This window comes from Onychostruthus taczanowskii, unplaced genomic scaffold (genome assembly GCF_017590055.1).
Source record: "Onychostruthus taczanowskii isolate IOZ18803 unplaced genomic scaffold, ASM1759005v1 scaffold99, whole genome shotgun sequence".
In the NCBI taxonomy this organism is placed as follows: domain Eukaryota; kingdom Metazoa; phylum Chordata; class Aves; order Passeriformes; family Passeridae; genus Onychostruthus; species Onychostruthus taczanowskii.
This window is the reverse complement of record NW_024507990.1, coordinates 412,638-433,427: the sequence shown is the minus strand read 5'-3', so window position 1 is coordinate 433,427 and position 20,790 is coordinate 412,638. Positions and strand designations below refer to the sequence as shown.

Below are 20,790 nucleotides of genomic sequence, written 5' to 3'. Positions count from 1 at the left end.
TGCCCTCAATGCATTACTGCGGGCACAGGCTGTGTTTTATGCCACGCACCCTCTGGAGATCAAGCAGATCCCATCAAGCTGTAGCCAGTTATTTGTGCAGCTCTGAGCTCCCCTTGGTGGAAAGAAGGCAGTTAGGTGATCATCTTTTAGCCCATTCCACAAAAAAAAAAAGGGATGTTTGGGATGCAAATTCCTTTGATAACTCTGGTGTATCCAGGTCAGTGACAGACTGGGCAGTGCTGGGTTAACAGCTGGACCTGATGACCTTAAAGCTCTTTTCCCACTTGGATGATTCTATGTTTTATGCTACTGAAACCCTTTTTTACTCAGCACAGGCATATTTCAGTGAGTATTACACTCTCTGTCATATCCAAGGGATTTCACAGCTCAACCACTGCATTACAGTGTCATTTAAAAATGTGCTGCTCAGACAAGTGCCTAAATGATATAAAATCTGTAAAACCCTGAAATTCCAAAAAAAAGGCCATATTCCTAAGAGATGCCAGATTCTTCAAGTGTTTTGTGAGAGTAATTTTTCAGTTTTTATACAATCCCCTTCTGGAGATGGAAAAACTGGACACAAAGATACTAATTTAAAGAATCCATGAGACCAGAACCAAGGGGACCAACCTGAACACTCTTCTTTCTTTCCCACAAAAACTGAAGAAAAAATATTACAAGATTCTTTAAAAACACTTAGTTTAAAACCAGGTATTTTAAACACTATCAGTCAAACGAGGAAAAAAAAGCCTCTCTTTGAGATGTCAGAGCTAAATAGAGTCCAATTCAGCATCACTTATTCATCTGATTATTCCTTATACTGATTATTCATGAAAGAGTTGCACAAGCCAGCCCAGAATGTTTGTGGAGCTTCAAAAGCAGAGTCTTGTTCTATTCTCTCTAACCTCAGGGTTCAAAATGTCTCTATTCACCATTTTATTTTATTGGTGCTCTGCATTATAATATATTGCATATTGTAAGAGATGGAAAACCTAGTAAAACCTGTTGTTTATTTAAATATGTGTTTAACTGTAATAATGATTGGAAATATTTAGCACTCCCAGGTATTTTTCTTCCAAATTGTAATAATGGCTGATAAACACAAACTGTTTCTTTGCCTTTCTAAAATAAGAGAAAAGGCTTTAATAATTTCATAAATGTCCATCCAACAACTATTCCAAACTTTGACCAGCTCTGATTTAGAAAGAATAATGAAAAAATTGAGATTGGAGGTAGCTGACTTGCAGACAGCTCAGGAGCCTGGGCCACACAGAGGAGGCAAGCCAGGAGAACTGTGCTGGGTTTTGTAATTAGAAATGCAGATACTCAGGCTGCACTAAGCTCTCAGCTTGGGCCTGGTTTAGCACACAGCTCATGGCCAGTTTAAGGGTAGAAACACACTGATAATTAAATCAAGCCACCAAAGCAAGCAGCACACTTGTAGTGGCAATTGTGCTATAAAGATTTCTCCTTGGTGTCTATATAAACTTTGATTCTGAGGACAATTCCTGGGCATCACACAAATAATTCACTTTAAACCACCTATGCTCCCTCATGTTTCATGCAGCTCTCAGGAAAAGAATTCCTCTGAGGAAGTGATTTGAATAAAGGGGCTGAAATCAGCCAAGAATGGCAAATTGCAGTTTCTAAAATGCAGGAGCTGAAGTGTGGGGGAAGCAGCATTGCTGCTGTTAGCTGTAGAGCAAGGGAAGGGCTCTGGCACTGCAATCTGCAGCACCTTGGCTTGCTCTGCTCTGAGCCCTCCAGAGCCAGGAGCTGGGCTGGGCTCAAGCACTGACTCACTTCCCCAGCAATTACACTGCAGCTCCATCCAGCAGCTGCAACAGCAGCACAGGTGGGGCTGCAGAAAGGGAGGATGCTAGCCAGGTACCCCTGAGAAACCCTCCTGATGTTCCAAACACATCACTGTGCAAAATCTCAGTCAAAAATCAGACAGACCTGGCAATGTGCGTATTGCAAAGATTGTTTTTCTTTTTTCTTTTTTTTTAACACATTCACAGTGACATTTATTGTCAGGAACAGAGACATGGTTCTTTGGCAGACACTCTTTGGTTCTGGTTTGAGTTCATACAGTTAGAGGGTAGAGTTTTTTACATTTGCATAAGATAATTTGGTTTTTCTGTTAAAAGATACAATTCACAGGTTTTTTTTTTAAAGAAAGCAAGTTCAATGTCTACAACACATAGATTTAAATATTCAGAGACAAGTTGTCCATTCTTCTCAAATTCTGTAAGTACAGAAATTTGTAATTTTCCATCATTTCTCTTAAGAACACTCCTCTCAACTCTCAACAGCATAAATATTTTCTACAGAAGGTTTCCACAGAATATACTTTGGTGTCAGTTCTATTCAATGCATAACAGTATCTGACCAATGGACTTGTCACTTTTAAAAATTCCCAGTCCTATGGAAAGAGTTTTATATAACAACTAAAAATCTGTTTGAAGGAGAGAGATTATTCTAGAAATTTTCAGTTTACCATGATTAAAGACTAACAGCTGATGCACAATCAGGAAATTGTAATCTTACAAAACCCCCCAGCTTGGAAATGTGTAAAAAACCCACTATCTGTGTATTATGTAGGACCCTTTTGGCTGTGATCTTGTGACTAAAAAATCCTTTCTTAGATACTTTATCTGGATCATCATGACAACAATATAGCAGACTGTTAACTGTAGCCATAAATCCAGATGTGCATCTGTGGATTATATAATTTAACATCTAAATTCACAAGATACTTCTAAGGATTTTAAAAAAACACACTATTTTTTTGCTCCCAACATAATATTTTGCCTCTCTACTGTAATTTTATATAATGAACTCTACAAATTATTAATTGAAAACAACGAAACACCAGAGAGATGGAAGCTGGATGTGGTAACTTACAGAAGCAGCTCTTCTGCAATTAACATCACGATCAAATACTGCAGCAATAACCAATGCACTGAGGAAATAAAACACTGAGCATTAGTACCAAATTTATGAAAAGAAATGTGCAATGCCATCATTTCAACATTCAGCCTTCTAAGCAAGACAGGCAGCACGTCCTTTAAGGAGATTATTATTTAGAAACACAGGGCTGAACTGAAATCTGAGTTGAAGTAACCTTGTGCTTTCTTGTTCCTCTAGTTTGCTGTGGACTTCCCCCAGCACAACTGCCACCCCACTGTAGCAAAGGAATTTCTGGAATACACAAACGGGTTTTAAACAGAGCAGGGGTTTAAAACTTGGGCATAATCACGTCCAATGTGAGACTCGGTGCTATTTTAAATGAAAACTTGGAAATACAGTTTCTCAATAGCCAAATGTACAGCAAGTCTTGTGTAAGGAGCAAACACAACACCAAGTGAAGCAATGGAAAGCTGCACGAGAACAGTCACATCCTGCAAGGCACAAAAACCAAACGACATGCAAATCCTGATAAAAAATAACCTGCAAGATGAACTGCAAAGCAGTTTTTTAGGGTGACCCTTTAGAGACAGATGGATTATTATACTAAACAATTTCTTCATGCATGAAGTCTGGTGACCCTGCACAGGGTAATTCTTGTGCCTCAAAAGAGCTGCTGCTCAAAGATGTGCTACACAACACAGGAGAAGGAATCTATCCCAGGACACACAGTCTGCAGCTTTAGAAATCCACCTCCAGCATTCAATTAACTTCAGCAACAAATAAACATCACTTCAGGAGAATCATTTAAGCAGAAAATTATTCCTTTCAAACCCTGAAACTCTTCATTACATGATTTATTGACTCCAGGCAAAACCGGAAATAAATACGGGCTGAAAAGTAAATTCAAGATAGCTTTGCTTCAGCATAAGGATATTAATTACACTGATAATATCAAACTTCCCTGGGTAGTGGCTATCAGTTCCCTACAGTGATGAATACTGTGTTGTTCCACTTCTCTGAAATGCACAGTCAGCTTGGCCTCTGTAATTTCAGTTCATCTCCATTAGGGAAAACAGGAGCCAGAAAGGCAGAATGAAATGAAAACAAACCCCAATAAAGGGTTCTAAAGAGAGTAAATGCTTTCTTACTGCTACCTGCAGGAGCAATATCCCCACAAAGACAAGAGGAGAGGGGAGGTTATCCAAACAACAGAGCCTGCAAGAGCCAGTGTTCAGGAAGCATTCCATCAGGAAGCAGCACATGGCTCAGTGCTGAAAAACTGCTGGCTCAGGTGTACACTCTTCATACTGATTTTTTATATTTTTCAGATTTTATACTGCTTTAGTGTGTGGGTCTGAGCTTCACATCAGGGGATGGTGAGCTCTCTGCACAGAGCAGGGAGACAAAACAATTCCAGCTGGGGACCAAGGACAAATGATCCAAATCTCAGCCCAGGAGCACAAACCCCGTGGGCTGGAGAGAGAAAAACAAGCAGGATGGGACTGCATGAGTTAAAGCTGGAATTGGACACTGAACTGCAATGTGCACATGGAGCAGAGCTGATCCCAGGGAGAGACTCCCTGACAAGTCATCCATTTTATAACCATTTTAAATCCATCTTAAGTGTAACCTAGCTACTCTTATACTACCCAAAATATATCCATCGAAACCTTCTAATAAATCCCTACTTTATTTTTTAACTCTGTCTAGCCTCTGTTCTAGGCCAGCCTTCACAAGGCATCTATACCATGCTTGCTAATTCTCTGGCACATAGAGACACTTAAAAATTATTTTAAAAGGACACTTAAGAATTATATAGTTTTAATGATATGACTAGCTCCCATAAATGTTTTAATTAGAGAACTTTCAAAACTAAAGGAATTGGAGGAAAATGATCCCTGAAACCAAAGAGAAGCAAATTTCTGCATGACATTTCTGGTTATACAGACTGGAACAGTAATTTGTCAGTTATGCAGTATTTCAATATTGGTCTTTTCTGAAGAGGGGGGAAAAAAACCCAACCACAAAAAAGATTACACCAAGAAGCTCAGAATCCTGAGTGCTGCCCTCGCTGCATCAAACAAGAGCTCATGTTATAATCACATTGTGGTTTTCATTTTTTCTTACTCTTCTGTTACCTTAGGACAAAGCTGTGTAAGTGAAGCCAGCAGAGCAGCACATTGTCTGTGCTGCCACCCGAGTCACTCAGTGCTGCAAACCCTGGGTGAGCAAAACAAAAACCCCAGGAATTCTAGCAGTGCCCCGTTATAGTCCCAAATCATCCTGCACTCGGTGCTCCATGTTAATCCTTTTAGTGAAGCACTCTAACTCATCCAACTCCACAAATGCTCTTTTCAGGCTAATTCCCACTTGGCAGTGCAGGCACATCCTCCCCAAAGCCAGGCTTAGTGCAGAGGGTGGAACACCTCTAAGGTGTCTTCACCTGTGTGCTGTGTCGTGGGAGTTTATGTGATACTGCACCAGGATTTCCTAACAGAAAGAAACTGTTGATGTCAAACCAAGTGGGATATTTTTTTAAGCTACTCAAAGGATCATGTCTTAACTTGCCTCAAGTGCACCACACCTGCCTGTTGCCAGGAGGAGGAGAGGATGGCTTTGCACCCTCCAGTCCTATGGAAACACCTTCCTGGCTCCTCTGCATCTTGCAGTCCCTATGGAACCCCTTTCCTGGCTCCTCTGCATCTTGCAGTCCCTATGGAACCCCTTTCCTGGCTCCTCTGCATCTTGCAGTCCCTATGGAACCCCTTTCCTGGCTCCTCTGCATCTTGCAGTCCCTATGGAACCCCTTTCCTGGCTCCTCTGCATCTTGCAGTCCCTATGGAACCCCTTTCCTGGCTCCTCTGCATCTTGCAGTCCCTATGGAACCCCTTTCCTGGCTCCTCTGCATCTTGCAGTCCCTATGGAACCCCTTTCCTGGCTCCTCTGCATCTTGCAGTCCCTATGGAACCCCTTTCCTGGCTCCTCTGCATCTTGCAGTCCCTATGGAACCCCTTTCCTGGCTCCTCTGCATCTTGCAGTCCCTATGGAACCCCTTTCCTGGCTCCTCTGCATCTTGCAGTCCCTATGGAACACCTTTCCTGGCTCCATTACACCCTCCAGTCCCATGGAACACCTTTCCTGGCTCCTTTACACCCTCCAGTCCTATGGAAACACCTTTCCTGGCTCTTTGAGGGATATGGAGCCTCCATGCACAACAGCAATTAAGTGCACAATAAACACAGATTTAAAAAGTTGCCATTTTATCAGTCGCTAATAATTCTCCCTTTCCTCATTATCCATCCTCCCAAGCACTCACCTAACTGGCTTCAGGGGAAGTTAGGAGTACTCCAAGTATGTCAGTGGGCACTTCCCAGCCCTCGTGCATCTCATTCCCTTCTCTGACAAGGTGGGAAGAGCCAGGGAGCAGAGGTGGGCCAGGTGAGAGCCATCAGAACACAGAAATAAGCACAAGCACCAGCTGCCCTCAGCTCACAAGCACAAGGTACCAGGCAATAAACCTGAATGCCTTTTACCACCTGCAGCAGGCACTTCCAGTCTCCACTAGCCACAAGCAGCAAGAAGCTGATCCTACTGCTATCCCTTGGGAATCTGCTGCCATCAATCCCACCGTGCCACCCTCAAGCTGGGGAGGAGAAAAATAAACTCACACCTCTTGCCTATTTGGTATAAAACCAAAATTTCCTTCCTGAGTCTTAAAAAGGGTGAAGTGGTAACAGGACAGCAAAGTCTCCTCCCTGCTGTACATTAGGAAAGGGAAAGGCACAAGAACCACCACAAGCAAAGTGGGTCTGAACAATCCAAGCAAGAAAAGGAGGTGAAACTTGGGTCTGTTGAGCACTGCTGCTGCAAACAGCCCCTTCTGCACCTCTCCAGTCATGCCAGCCCACCTGGGAGGGCTGCACGGAGAGCTGGGTGATGAAAACACATCTGGACTCAGGGTTTTTTTAATTTTTGAGACCAGAGCAGTTCTCCTGTTGCCATTACCCCATGGAGCTGTGTTACACCACTGCAGGAGCCACACAGGGCAAGGAGCAAGCACAAGGGCCTGCTCCAGCCACACTGCACATGACTCAGATTTAATTCCTCCTGTTTATCTGGAGAAGGTCTGAGGAGAAGGAGAAATGCTGTGACCATTCCCATTTCCACACTGCTACTTTTGCAGTCCCTCTAACCCAGCTCACACAGAGCACTCACACATCCTGTTCACCACCCACCCTCCTGTGCTGTTCAGTGAGTTATTCCAATCCAAAAATTTGAAGTAAAACGGTCAAAGTGTAAGAAACACACATGTGGAAAAGAGCAACAAGAAAAATGCTTAGAACAGGAGTTACAAATCCTCTCAAAAGAAGAAGAAAAAGGAAAGGAGAGGGTCTGTGATACAGAGGTGCCTTTACCCAAGTGCCTTCAGCACCCAGCTCTCCTCTGCAGGAACAGAACAGCAGAAAGCCATTCCCCATATTTCATCACAGTACAAGACATAGCTCAAAGCAATGCTTCAGATTTCCCCAGTTCTGCAGGACAATCCTGCCCTGGAGCAAGCTCCATCATCCATCCTGAGCCACACCTGCCTGTTCCCCCCTCCCAAGGCCAGGCAGCAGCCTGGGGAAGCCACAGCGTGCTCTGCTGCATGGAGACAGATCCCAGATCCCAACAGATCCCAGCTCCTGACCCCCCTACACCAGCCTAATTCTCTAAAATATTTGGTCTTTTTGCAAGGTCATATTTTGAAACTTGTTGAAACTTGTTTCTGGTTCAATCTCTCTCTCTCAACATCGTCTCTATTCCATGGCCTTCTTAAATCACTCCACTTTATCTCAGGGTTTGCACACAGATGTACAAGGCTGTGTGAGCTTTCTGCCAGGTTTTGAGAATTCTTTACAAATCCATTTCTCACAAGTTCTCAACAGATCCCAGATCCCAACAGATCCCAGCTCCTAACCACCCCACACCAGCCACAACAGGCAAAGGAACCTGCACCCTGCACAGCTCCACACAGTTCAGATAGCCAGCAACCATTTAATCACTCTAATTGTACTACAGAGTGCAAGTATGTTTTCCTTTTTTTTTTTTTTTTTTTGTTTAGGTTTTAAACAAAACAGTTCAGCTCCTTACTGTGCACCTGCCACTTCACAGACAGCAACTTCCACACCCAAGGGGGCAGGAATCAAATTACCCACATTTCCAAGTCATTAAATTCTGTTTCACTTTCCTCATAGGTAAGCTTAAAAAGAGAGGCTGCAAGTAGAAACTGGGAGAGAAACAAAGCACTCAGTCTAGTAGTGCTTTTATAATGATATGCTTGAACAGCAACTTCAGTGTGTGCATCTCAAAAAAGAGCAACACGTTCCTGCAAAAGAAGTGAAGTTTCATCTATATTGCCAAGAATTTTCTTTTTGTGGTCCTGTAGTTTGAATAGATGAGGCAAGGTTTTAGAAACCAGTTTAACTAGACTTTAACAGACCATTAAGCAGATGAGCAAGAGTATATTGTTGAAATATGGATTGGGAAAAAAAACTGACATGGAAAAATACAAGCAAGTGCTATTAGGAACACTCACAGGGATGTATTTCCAATAAGTGTTCACTTTTTTCTTTGTTTTTTCTTAAAAGAGTGGCAAGGTCAGGAAGGGGAAGGGCTGATCTATGATCTATAGCAAGTTTACAACTTCAATATTCTGCCACTTTCATCAGTGAAGAGAACACTCATAAAAAACCAGGGAAGAATCAGCTGACAATGAATATGGAGAGAAGGATTTATTTTAAAACACTATCTGAAATTTTACCAAAAAACCAATCTGACTTCATGCAGTTTAAAGTGATTTTTCACTGGTCCAAAGTGAAATATTTATGTTCCTTGACTGCTGAAAAAACATCTTTCAATTACAAAATGATGCAAGAAAAGGAAAAGAAAATCCCCTGCAAATCCCCCTCTGCTTTACTCTGTTAGTGCTGTTAAGGACTCGTAGGGCAGGACCCAGTTTAGGTATTTTGGTACCTAAGTGGGTCCCATGTGCTTCCAGCAGCTGAAAATGAGTGCAGGATAGACCTTGTGCAATTCCCAGCACTAAGCAGAGCCAGCAGCTCAGGACTGCAATCACTCAGCACACTTTTGGAAGGTGTTTACTATTTTTCTCTAATAGTGTGTATTCTCATCCAGGCAGACGTTTTTGCTGTGTAATTCAGCTCACAATGGATATTATGCATTTTGTTTCAAGATGCTGAGTGCTGCATTTTTGCAGGGTAGCAACAATTTGCTTGTGGCTAGAAGTATGACTCTTCTTTAAGTAAAACAGTGACACACCTAAGGCTAGATTTAAAAAAAAGCCGTATGTAATTATCAGCTTGCTGACACAATAGGTGAAACTGTGTGTCATACTTTATTTGATTTTTTTTTTTCACCATTTCTCTTTGGAGTGGCAATTCTACCTTTGAGCGTTGATTTAGAAAAGGAATGGCCACTATAACTAAAAAGATTTTTAAGTGAAGCCTTGTATAGCATTAATACTTGGTAAAATACTTTACAGCTGTGTTGGAAAACTAAGAAGTTACAAACCACAACACCTTGCAGCTGTTCATTAGCAATTTTCAGCTTCCATCCCATGTTTGTCTCCATCTCATCACTTTATTCCCAACAACTGAAGTTGTCACAGGTGGCACAGACAGAGCCCTCATTGGTTTTACTACCACTGGCAGAGGGATCTCAAATATTGCCATTTGACACTTTCCTGAAAAGAAAAGAACTTGTTTCCAGAAGAGGCTGGAAGCTGAAGGACACCAGCTTCTTCAGAAACACAATCTCCTGGTATAAATATCTGTTCCAGAGGTCCCACCACCAAAGCTTTGTGGCCATAAAACTAAATACCAAAACCCTGAAAAATCAGAAGTATGAATCTGCACCAAGCCTATGGAGACCAACACTGCAGCATGGCAGAGGGAAAGGAGTAAATGAAATATGAAATATCTTGTTCAAAGCATCATGAGCAGAAGAAAAGTTCTGATAAACAGAACAGATCAGAATTCTGATAAAGGGAAGGCCTGAACACTAACAATTAGGCTTTCTTAACTTTCTACAAGCAAAAAGCTTGCCTGACCTTAAAGGAAACCTTTAAAGGTTTCCAACTCAGAGGATGGAAGCAGAGCTTTTGTTTTCACCAAGCTGCTGACCAATCTAGAAGAATTACCAGACTGGAACCAGATTTCAGGACAAGTCTGGCCATAGCAAGACTAAAGACTTGCAGGCAGTGAGAACACAAATGTAACTGCAGAGCTGTTAGCACCCTGCCAGAGCCATTTGTTACCACTCTGGTCACAGGTGACAGTGCCTTCACTGCTACCATTAGTGCTGGTTAGATTGAAAACAAGAATACAAGATTGTATTTACAATATCAATCAAAATACAATATTTACAATAGTACAATATCACAATTACACTGTGCAAATGCATCTTCAGGTACCCTCAGTTAAGAATTTCATACTACAGATAATTTAGCATGAACTCAGCTAGAAGTGAATTAAACATCACCCTTTAAAATAAAATATCTCATTAATTACTAACTGGCAAATGTCACTATTGATAGCATGCCAAGGAAAAGGAGGGCTATCCTGGAGTTTCACCTTTTCTTTCCAAAAGATATCCCAAAACAGGGGATGGCATCACATCCCAGCACAGCCTAGAGTCACCAGGCTCCTCTCCTTTACAATCTGTGCCCGTGTAGGTGAAACATCATCAAAACACCATGAAACACTTCATGAGAGAAACAAGGCTAAAATGTCTCAGCATTTCTCGTCTGCTCTCTATGGAAAAAATGGCAGAAAATGGTGCTTGGCCTTAAGAAGATGGACATCAGGTTCTTAGACAGGAAGGTTTTATCAAGGTTTCAAAACACCAGGAGCCAAGTCCCACAGGACAGAGTGGTGAGCTTGCACTGAAGGACCAGCACTGAAAAATGAAACTACAGGGGTGAAAAACAGCAGAGACCAGCCAGGACACTGCAGCCAGGAATAAAAATGGATTCATTTACAGATTGTCTCAAAGAACTTTAAAAATTGTTTTTAAAGAAGAAAGAAATAGTCATATATTCTTTGGGAACCTGCTGAGCTCAGTAGGGAGCCCTGTGTGGGCAAAGTAGGCTTTTGGATGAGACTGAAATAGTTCAGCAATCTGGAAGCAAGGAAGTCCCTAAAACTTAAAGCAGACATCCAGGACCACAGACAGTCCAAACTTCTGTTTTTTTGAAGAAGAAAATACTAAATGACCACTGATCAAAACCCTTCTGATGGAGACAAAGCTGCTGTCAATGGCTGCACTAAAAGTGTGCCAAGAAACTGTGAGAAGCCACCTGTGTGTTTGCAGTGCAAGTCACCCGCTAAGAAACCTCAAAATGTCAGCCAGAGTGTGGCCAACAAAAAGGCCAAACAGTAAAGAGAGAATCCCACAGGCAGCGAGGAGGGAGAACATGAGACTGAAGAAAAAAGGTAAAACCAGTTTGTATCTGTAAAAATAGCAACAGTATAAAGGGAAAGGTTGCAGCAACTTCTAGACCACCATTGCAGTAGCACAGATTTGGAAATCTCTTAAAAGATTTTACTTTTGAAAGTCTTTTGAAACAGAAACTATGGATTGAAAAAGAATTCCACCAGGCACTTCCATTCATTTCAAGTGAAATCCTGCACTCTGCTCTGCTCTATAAAACCACAAGGCATCAATCGAGGAAAAATTCTCTCATGTGTTTGTTAACTTTAACTCAAACATCTTCTTAGTAATAATAAAACCCCTACTACTCAAAAGTGCTGTGTTAAGAATTCAGTATTGCCACATAAGGTTCTTACCCCTTTCAGAAACTGGAAGTGGTTTTATTTTCTATTCAAAATAATCTTTGAATTGGAACACTTCAAAAGGAAAATTATAATTTGTGTAGAAGTAGAGCTGAGGTGTACTTTATCCTTTTAGACTTAACCTGCTCAATTTGCAAGCTGTCAGCAAGTCAATAAAAAAATGCTTTATTCTTTGCACAACACCCATGTGACAAAGTCTCATGAATCTTGGATTGTTAGGAAGAAGACTCACCTGAAACAGAAACCTCTTCCTTAAGTTTTCTCCTAGTATTTCCAGCCCTTTAGGACTCCATAAAGCAACTCCTCTATTTTAGAATGGTTTGTTATTTCTGCCTCTACTGAACTAAGGTTCCAAACCTTCTCTCTCTTAAACTTCTCAAGATCCCTGAGTGATGTCACTGAGCTGACACACAAAACGTGGATCAAGCAGGCAAAGATGACTCCCTGCCAAAGCCTTCCTCCACTGATTTCTCTTATCCACCTTACAGTGAGTTTCTTTGGATTTTCCTCTGAAAATCAGGTGAACAGAGGGAATTGAAGTCACCACATAACAAGGAAATAGATATGTTTACATCACCACCATCCCATCCCTACCCAATTCTTTACTTTTAAGCCATTCAACAGATGTGTTAGCAGGCACCTTAAGTTTTAATAGACTTCAAAAATGGCCTGTATCAGTTTCCTAGCTCAGTTCAAGAAAGAGGGGGAAATGTGGGAAATGGATTTGTAGAGGATTCTCAAAGCCTGACAGAAGGCTCACACAGTCTGCATCTGTGTGCAAACCTTGAGATAAGAAATGCTGGCTTAGAAATGCCATGGACTAGGACAGACATTGCTGAGAGAGAAATGGAGCTAGAAACAAGTTTCAAAGGATGGCCTTGCAAAAAAGACCAGATATCGATATATATATAATATATATGATATAGATATATATAGACATATATGGAGAAATGGAACTATGAAAGAGCCACTGTAGTAGGAAGAGTAATTTTAGATAATTGGCTTTAAGGCATTTGCAGCATGGTGTGGCAAAAGCTGATAGGCCAAGAAATGCTTATAATGTATAGTAATTAAGAAATATGATATAGATATATATGGAGAACTAGAACTATGAAAGATGCATTGTATTAGGACCCACGAAGAGTAATTTTAGATGACTGGCTTTAAGGTATTTATAGCATGGTATGGTAAAAGTTGATAGGTTAAGAAACACTTATAGTGTATTGTAATTAGGAAATAGGATAGAGATGTATACATTGATACATATGGAGAAAGAGAACTATGAAAGATGCATTGTATTGAGACCCACGAGGAGTAATTTTACATGATTGGCTTTAAGGTACGGTGTGGTAAAAGTTGATAGGTTAAGAACCACTGGCAGTGTATTGTAATTAAGAAATAGCTGGCTTCTGATTGTGATGGCCTGAATTGTAACGCCTGTACTGCGTCGCCCTGATTTTGTAAGACTTTGTTAAGCCTTCTGATGTTTGCATTCTTTCAACAAACTTTCTCACACACAGTTCTGTAAATAACCTATGTTTTGCATTCTTTCATGGAGGTGGAGAGAATTGATGGACCCTTGGTCTGTCCAGTGGCATTGGAGAGGTGGCACTGTCACCCTCCAACCCACTGTCACCTTTGGAAAACTATAAATGTTGGAGTCAGAAAATAAAGTTCCTCTTCTTCTTCTTTTTGTTCCCCTCGAGAGCAGCAGTGTGTGTGTCATCATTGCCGTATCACAACAGCGCTGTGCCACCCTTCACACGAGACTGAGCACGGGATGCAAGCTCCCAAAGACCTGTGAGTCCCCACCTGCCCTGGAGCTCACCTGGAGATGTGGCGGATGAAGGGGACGAGCTCGGCGGGCTCGTAGGCGCGCGCGAAGGCCCAGCACACGTAGCAGGCCGCGTCCCGCACGTTGGAGCCCACGCTGCACGCGCCCCGCTTCTCGTCGTACGTCAGCGCCCTCAGCATCACGGGGACCACTGTCACAGACAAACAGCCACACGCAGCAAGTCAGCACCTCCAACAACATCTGCTTCCCCCCTGCCGCGGGCTGCAGTTATCATACTTCATGAAAAACCCTAACAAAGGATTTTTCGTAAAGTACCTCAACTCTGCCCCTCCTGAAGAGTGGAGAACTTCAGGAAAGGAATGTAAACAATAACGATCTGCTGCTGTGGAATGCAACAGGTACATCTTCCATTAATCCATGTCAATTGTTTTCAATTAATGACCAATCACAGCCACCTGTACCGAAGCTGTGAGCAGTCACAAGATTTTGTTATTTTGTTCAATTCCTGTTCTTTGTAACCTGCTGATGATCTTTTCTCTCTGTTCGTTCAGTACAGTTTTAATGTAGTATTTTAATATAATATATATCCTAAGATAATAAATCACTCTTCTGAAATAAGATCAGACCTGGTGTCTCCACACATAAGGTGGTCACCTCAACAGTGGGCAGGGACACCTGCCTCTTTCCCAGGTGGCTCCAGCCTGGCCTTGGACATTCCAGGGATCCAGAGGCCTCCCCACCCTCAGAGGAAAGAATTTCCCCCTGATATCTGACCTAAACCTACTCTCTTTTAGCTTAAATCCATCCCACCGTGTCCAGTCACTACATGCAGGAGTCAATAAGGTTTTCCTGCAGATAAAAGAGCTTCCAAAACCTGTAAGGATAATTCTTTTGCATCGTTCTAGAAACACATTGCTACAGTTCAAGAAATATCTAGGGCAGGGCTCCCCAGAGGGCCTTTACTCGGTATCTGCACATCCAGACAGAAAATCTGTGTTGCAGTGCGTTTTGAGGTGGGGCACCCCGGGGATGTCCCCGGAGGGCCCCCTGCAACAAATCTGGATACATCTCTCTCTAGATGGCACAACTTTATTAAATGACTAATGTCTGCAGAAACAACAGCCTCTTAAAAAAAAAAAAAGAAACAATTTCTCTATCGGTTTTCTTGTATCAAATTTATCAAATGCATCATTTTCCTTAGAAAATACTTGTCACAAGGTGATCCCATTAACAGGAAATGGGATCACTGAGCTGTATTTCATCAGCAATCTGTGCCTGGATATCCTTGAGTGGATATAATCACAAAATAATTAAAACTTCCATGTGCTGTTCATCACTGTGTACTGCTGCTTTAAACAAAAAGATAGATACCATGACTGAAGAACTGAAGTGTTAAAAGGCTGTTTAAATTCATTTCAAGCTGCTAAAGAAAATCAAGCAGTAGCTATAGAGATGGGTGAGATTTGAGTAAAAGGAGCATAAACACTACAAGGGAGAAAGTGAAATTCCAATTCTGGAACAACGATACAGCAGAGATGGATGGATTGCTGGACATTTCCCAGTTCAAGAAGCTGCAATGAAAGTATTTAAAAATGCTGCCTAGCTTGTTTTGAAAATTGCTGCATCAACTGCTGAGAAAAATGGAATTTGCTGGTTCTACAGGAACACTCAGGCAGGCGCCGAAGGCACTTTTACAAAGCTGCAGCACGTTTCCTCAGTGCAAGTGACCACTGCAGCTCCTTCCAACAGCTGTGGGCACACTCCCACCTCTGTGCAAGAAGGAAAAGGGGGAAGGACACCCCTCCAGCAGCTCCCCACGTTTGGATTGTCTCTGTGAAACAAAAAAATGTATTTTTGCAGTTTAATGTCCCAGGTGGGCACAGCACCGAATGGTTTGTGAGGGACAGGGACAGATGCTCCAGGGTGTGCTGGCCAGGGCAGCTTGAGCTGTCACACCTCTCTGGTGGCCTTCTCCTCCAGCTGGGACTCACAGCAGAGCCCTGGGAGACTGCAAAGCCTGGAGACACAGAGGAGGAAGCAAACAGTGGGCACTGGGAGGTGGCACTGCCACGGAAACAAGGTGGAGTGTGCAGCACTGCTAGTCAGAAACACAAATACCACAAAGGAAACACTCATCTGGGGGCAGCTAGTAAACTTTTGTGCCATCACTGGTTGAATATTTACTAGGAAATGCTGAATAAAAACTGCTCCTGACACAAGTGTGTGTGTGTGTGTGTGTGTGTTTGTTCAAAAAAGTGAGTCCAGCATTACATTTCTTGCTGGTTTTTAACAGTTATAAAAGCCCAAAAGAAACACTACCCAAAATTCCAGGTTTCACTTAATTTCTTGCTCTAGAGTTCCTCAAACACCAAGTCAAACCTTAACCTAAAATCACTTTACCCAAAAAATCACAAATTTAAAAATCACAAAACTTTAGAAAAAAAAAATCTTCCAGAAGAAAATTCGTCTGGTGGTGTGGATACAAAATTATTTGATTTTCAAAATTCTGAACGTGCCTTTTTCATTGAAAACTAGAAGGCTGGAACATGCAGCAAGGAGAAGATCTGAACTATTCCTTAACTTTACAGATTTAACTTTAAAAGTTTACCTTTAATTTTACAAGTCCCCATTTCTTTCACAGATCTACAGGTTTTTTTAAGAAGTGTGCCACCAAAAGCAGAGCACAAACAGTGCTGATTATTAAAACAAAATCCACCTGTGCAGGTCTGTGAATGCTCAAGAAAACACAGTCATCTCTACCTGTAGCCTGAAGGTATCAATAAGCACCTGCTCACCCCACCCTGCCATGCCCAAGAGCGTCACTGCAGTTGCAGCACAGCCCTGTGCTCAAGCCTTGGAAAATAAAGAATCAACTTCTGGCATTAAAAACAGGGTTGGCTTGGTTTTTTTCCTCGTTCTGGAGGCAGGTTGCAGAGATATTCTGCTTTTTAAACATGGATTTTCCACAGTGGAGGTGAGAGACAATGAAAGTCTGGTGAAGGAGCTTGTGGAAGACATTGGATATTGAAAGGGTTAATGTAATTAAATGAAAGATTCTTTACATTACTCCTTTAAAAACATACTTTACACCAACCTCAACTACAACATGTGCTGTCCAGAGCTCTTTGTCACTTTAACTCCACACAGTAAATTGATTTTTTTTATTTAGTGCAATGTTTATCATATAAAATATACAAATACAGCAGTCAAACAAACAACAAAAACCTGTTCCTCAGCCCCAGGCCTTTTCTCCACAAGAAAACTGCAAAATGTCAAGTCAACCTTATTTAATTTAAAACAGATTTTCATTGGATCTGGGGTTAAATAAGAATTGTCTACATTTAGTTTCAAACTAAAATATGCAACTTAAAACAGATTAAATCAATGTTACCTTAGACAAGCATTATGTTTTTATAGGGACTGTTACAGCAGAGAAGCTGTTTCCATCCATAAAAAATACATTGCAAATCCTTCTATTTTAGAATTATTTAAGAAAAAGCACTACAAAGTGGACATTTGCTATTCCTGCATTGTGCACAATGTCACAGCAGGAGCAGCCACAGACACTACAATTAATGAATGATGAAGCTTAAATTTAAGTTACATATTCAACACAAAGAATAGCAATTTTATTCTTCAGTTTTTTCTTTAATGAAAACCAACTTGGTGCAGAAGTGAAGGTTCAGCTCTTTGTGAGCTGAGGTGTCAGGGCATGGGTTGGACTTGATGATCTTTAAGGTCTCTTCCAACCTAGTCATTCTGTGAATTCTGTGAAAACAACTGGTGCATATATCTGCAGAGTTGTTTCCTAAAATCACAATTCTGGCTCCCCCATGTACGGAAAATCAGGTTTGAGACCACTCACTCCTACATGGCACCTCTGGAAAGTGGCAGCTCCTAATTGGAACTTCGTTAGGGCTCTTGTACTGATAATTTACTGAATCAATTTACTGATGCAAACACCAGAAAGTTCAGGTTAGGCCCATTCCCAGAAATAAATACTTGTTCAAAAACTCTGTGAATCATCTCTGAATCGTTCTCATTTTCTACATAAGCTGTTGACTCCAAAATCCACTCTTGAAGAGCTCTTTCATGGAGAGGATAAAGCCTCCAGTGGGGATCAGAAAACGAGTGTGCTGTTTTGGCTGTGCAGAGTTCTCTGTGTTCCTGTGGGATGATGCTCTGCCATCCCATCCCCAAGGGCAAGTGCCTAAAAACCACCCACAGGTGACCTCTCCTCTGCCATTGCTGCCCCCAGGGCTGACCTCCTTAGGAGTTTGCCAGGGAAGGAGGAAGAGAACAGAGCTCCTGCAGGCCCAGGAGGGTGTGAGGAGGGAGCAGCTCGGTCTCTGGAGCTCTGGGTGCCCCCAGAGTGAGCCCACCCCGGGCTGGGCAGAGGCACCTGCACAAACCCAGCACGCTGCCCCGTGACTGAAGGGCTGCTCTGTCTGCTGCAACCTCCCTGCAGCCTCTCCCTACGTAATGAATTAAGAGAGTCTTTAATTACAGGGTCACGTGGTGGTTTTTCCATGGAGCTATCTGAGGCAGCCCACAGGACAGACCTGCTCCAGGATGAATCACAGCACGGCAGCACAGGAGCTTGCTGTCTGCCTGGCTGCTCAGGGTGCAAAGTTTGGAATGCAAAGGCTGCCTGGCAGACTTGGAGACAAGAAGAGAGAAGGGGGTGGTGGTGAAGCTGGATGCTGCCCCACAGACTGTTTGATACCAGTCATGGCTCTTAAATGCAGTGCCCAGGAGATGGACACTGGCTCTGGTCACCAGGCCCTCTGCCAGGGCTAAAGGCAGCCTGCACCAGGAGTCAGGGCCCTGGGGTGGGACCAGGGCCAAGCTGGAGGCAGACAGATCTGGATTCCAGCCACTCCATCCCAACATCCTTACCAACACAGCCCTACAGGCTCAAAGCCCCCTGCCTGCCTTGCACTCAGAGCAGCAGCTGACCCAGGACAGCTCTGAAACAGAGCACTCTGTGTTTTGGGGACTCTCCTACCCCATCACACCCAAGGCCAGACCACAGACCTTCTTCACACAGGTGTACAGAGCTCTGCCTTGACTGAACCAACAGCAAGCTGCAGTTAAAGATGGGAAGGAATAGGCTTGTGCAGAAATCCCACCGAGCAAATGAATTACTTACTCTAAAGGAGTATAAAAATTCTGTAAACTCATAACACTGTGTGCCAGAGAAGAAATATCACTCAAGAAAGCCCAGCCTTAAGGCTAAAGTTGTGCAATACCAAGATAAACCCCATGGTGAAAAAGCCAGAAGCAATTCGTTGTCATTTATTCCCTGCTCAGTGTTTACCCCATCTCCCAGTGGTGCTGGGGGAGGGACCTTTCCTGCTGCAGCTCCAGACACAGCATTTCTTCCTGCTCATACCTGCTGGCTACTGAAAAAAAAATAAATCTGCACTATTTATAATGCTTCCTTGCTAATTTGAAAACTATTACGGTGACATAGGCATTATAACTTTTTAAAAGGCTCTTTTCAAGACCATGCATCACTTTTAAAGTTCACCTGGGTGTTAGAGAGAAGGAATTCCTCCACAACCAGCCTTTCAGGTTTGGGTGTTCTCAATTTTCTAAAGAGTCCACCTAAGACAGGCAGATCTTTTTTTTTTTTCCCCCATGTCTTCCTGTATCTCTGATGAAAAGCACCTGGAATTTTGCCAAAAGCCTCACAATTAACCACCACTACAGAACAGACTAAGACAGTGCAGAAGCCTGACTCCATGCATCCTCCCTCTCCTCCAACCCCTGGCTGCTGCAAGTCCATAACAAACAACTTATTTCTCTGGAATATGAAACACAGAAGGTAATCTTTAAAAATTCAGAATGTAAACAAGTTTAAGAAGCTACATAATGCATTTCCATAAGACTATTCAAATCCTGGTCTCAGTTAAACCTCCTCCTAAAATGCACTGGAAAGCAGTACTGGGTTCACTTTTGTTGTTGTTGTTGTTTTTTTGGTTTGTTTTTTTTTTATGAATGGCCCAGAGACTGGACAAGCAAAATGCCCCTTTTGTCCACGGTGTGTAGGGTTTTTCTACACAAATAAGACTTTGGGTGTTTTTTAAAGTATATCTAGTTATATATAATTATCAGTAAGCACCATTCCCTCTACTCTCAGATAAAAAGACAAAATAGACAGGAATCCAATCTTTTCTCCCTAACAGCACATGATCAAACCTTCTCTGTACCAGAAACAGAAAACTGGGTACTGCCCCAGAGCACATATCTATTCTAAGCAAATTAACAAGAAAAAATTAACAATAGAAAATCAACAAGGTGGAAAAGGTAGAAAGGTAGAAAATCAACAAGGCACCAAAAGCTGAGGGAATTTTAAAATCACAGATACAGCAATCACATGTACACAGATATTCCTTCAAAGCTGTAGCATCTGCTACTGAGACTGGCTGGGTCCATCTGAAACCCTCTGACAGCACCAGAGACTTCATTTCATACAAACTTTTCACCAAAAGTACACTTGACAATGGGATATCTTTAAAACAGAGCAAACATCAGCTGAGAGAACCAGTGCTTCCTATGTAAACCAAGAGTTACCATTCAGCAGAAATAGTACACAAATATGTCCCTAAGCCAGGCTCATTTTGGATACTGGTAGAGTTGGGTGTGAGCTCTCTGAAAATGTAAAAAGCATCATGAATTTGTCATGGAATCCCATGGTATTGTAACCTGCCAAGTTCCCTCCCAAACGTGCCTCAGGTCCCTCACTAACAGATCTTCAACACTCCCTATTTCCTCCTTACAGATTCTTCATGCTCCTTTTATTCTGAAGGTACCTCATGAACTGAAGAAGTTAAGGCTGGTTCTGCACATTTTTCATTCTTTTTTACTACTTTTCATTTGTTCTGGCATTAAAAAAATTCAAATTCCAGATTCAGATCAGTTGTACTGACCCACCAGACTCCTGAATCTTCCATTATCCCTCAGCATTATTTCTTTCTATTGAAATGCTGATTTTATTGTTGCCACAGTTTAAAAAGGAGCAAGGGACTGTTGGACTATCCCAGTCTATTCCTCGTGAATGGGTAAGGGTATTTAAGAAACCAGGAAGATTAAAAGTAACGTCTTCCTTGCTGGAATCCTCCCAAAATAAGCACAAATTCACTGAAAGTGTAACCACAGGGCTCTTCCAACCTGCTTTCCCTGGCTTCCTTTTCTTACTCCTCAGTGATGCAAGTGTTTTCA

The 20,790-nt window shown here is 42.2% G+C and overlaps 1 protein-coding gene across 3 annotated transcripts in view; it reads right to left on the bottom strand.

Annotated features, from left to right (window-relative positions):
- TBCD (tubulin folding cofactor D) overlaps positions 1–20,790 on the bottom strand; it is a 117,541-nt gene that overhangs the window by 57,155 nt on the left and 39,596 nt on the right. For all 3 annotated transcript variants that reach the window (XM_041427305.1, XM_041427306.1, XM_041427304.1), the window contains exons 15-16: positions 13,597–13,753; positions 2,908–2,965 (exon numbers count right to left, since the gene is read on the bottom strand). In XM_041427305.1, the coding sequence (XP_041283239.1) occupies positions 2,908–2,965; positions 13,597–13,753 (215 nt within the window). The remainder of the gene's footprint in view (positions 1–2,907; positions 2,966–13,596; positions 13,754–20,790) is intronic.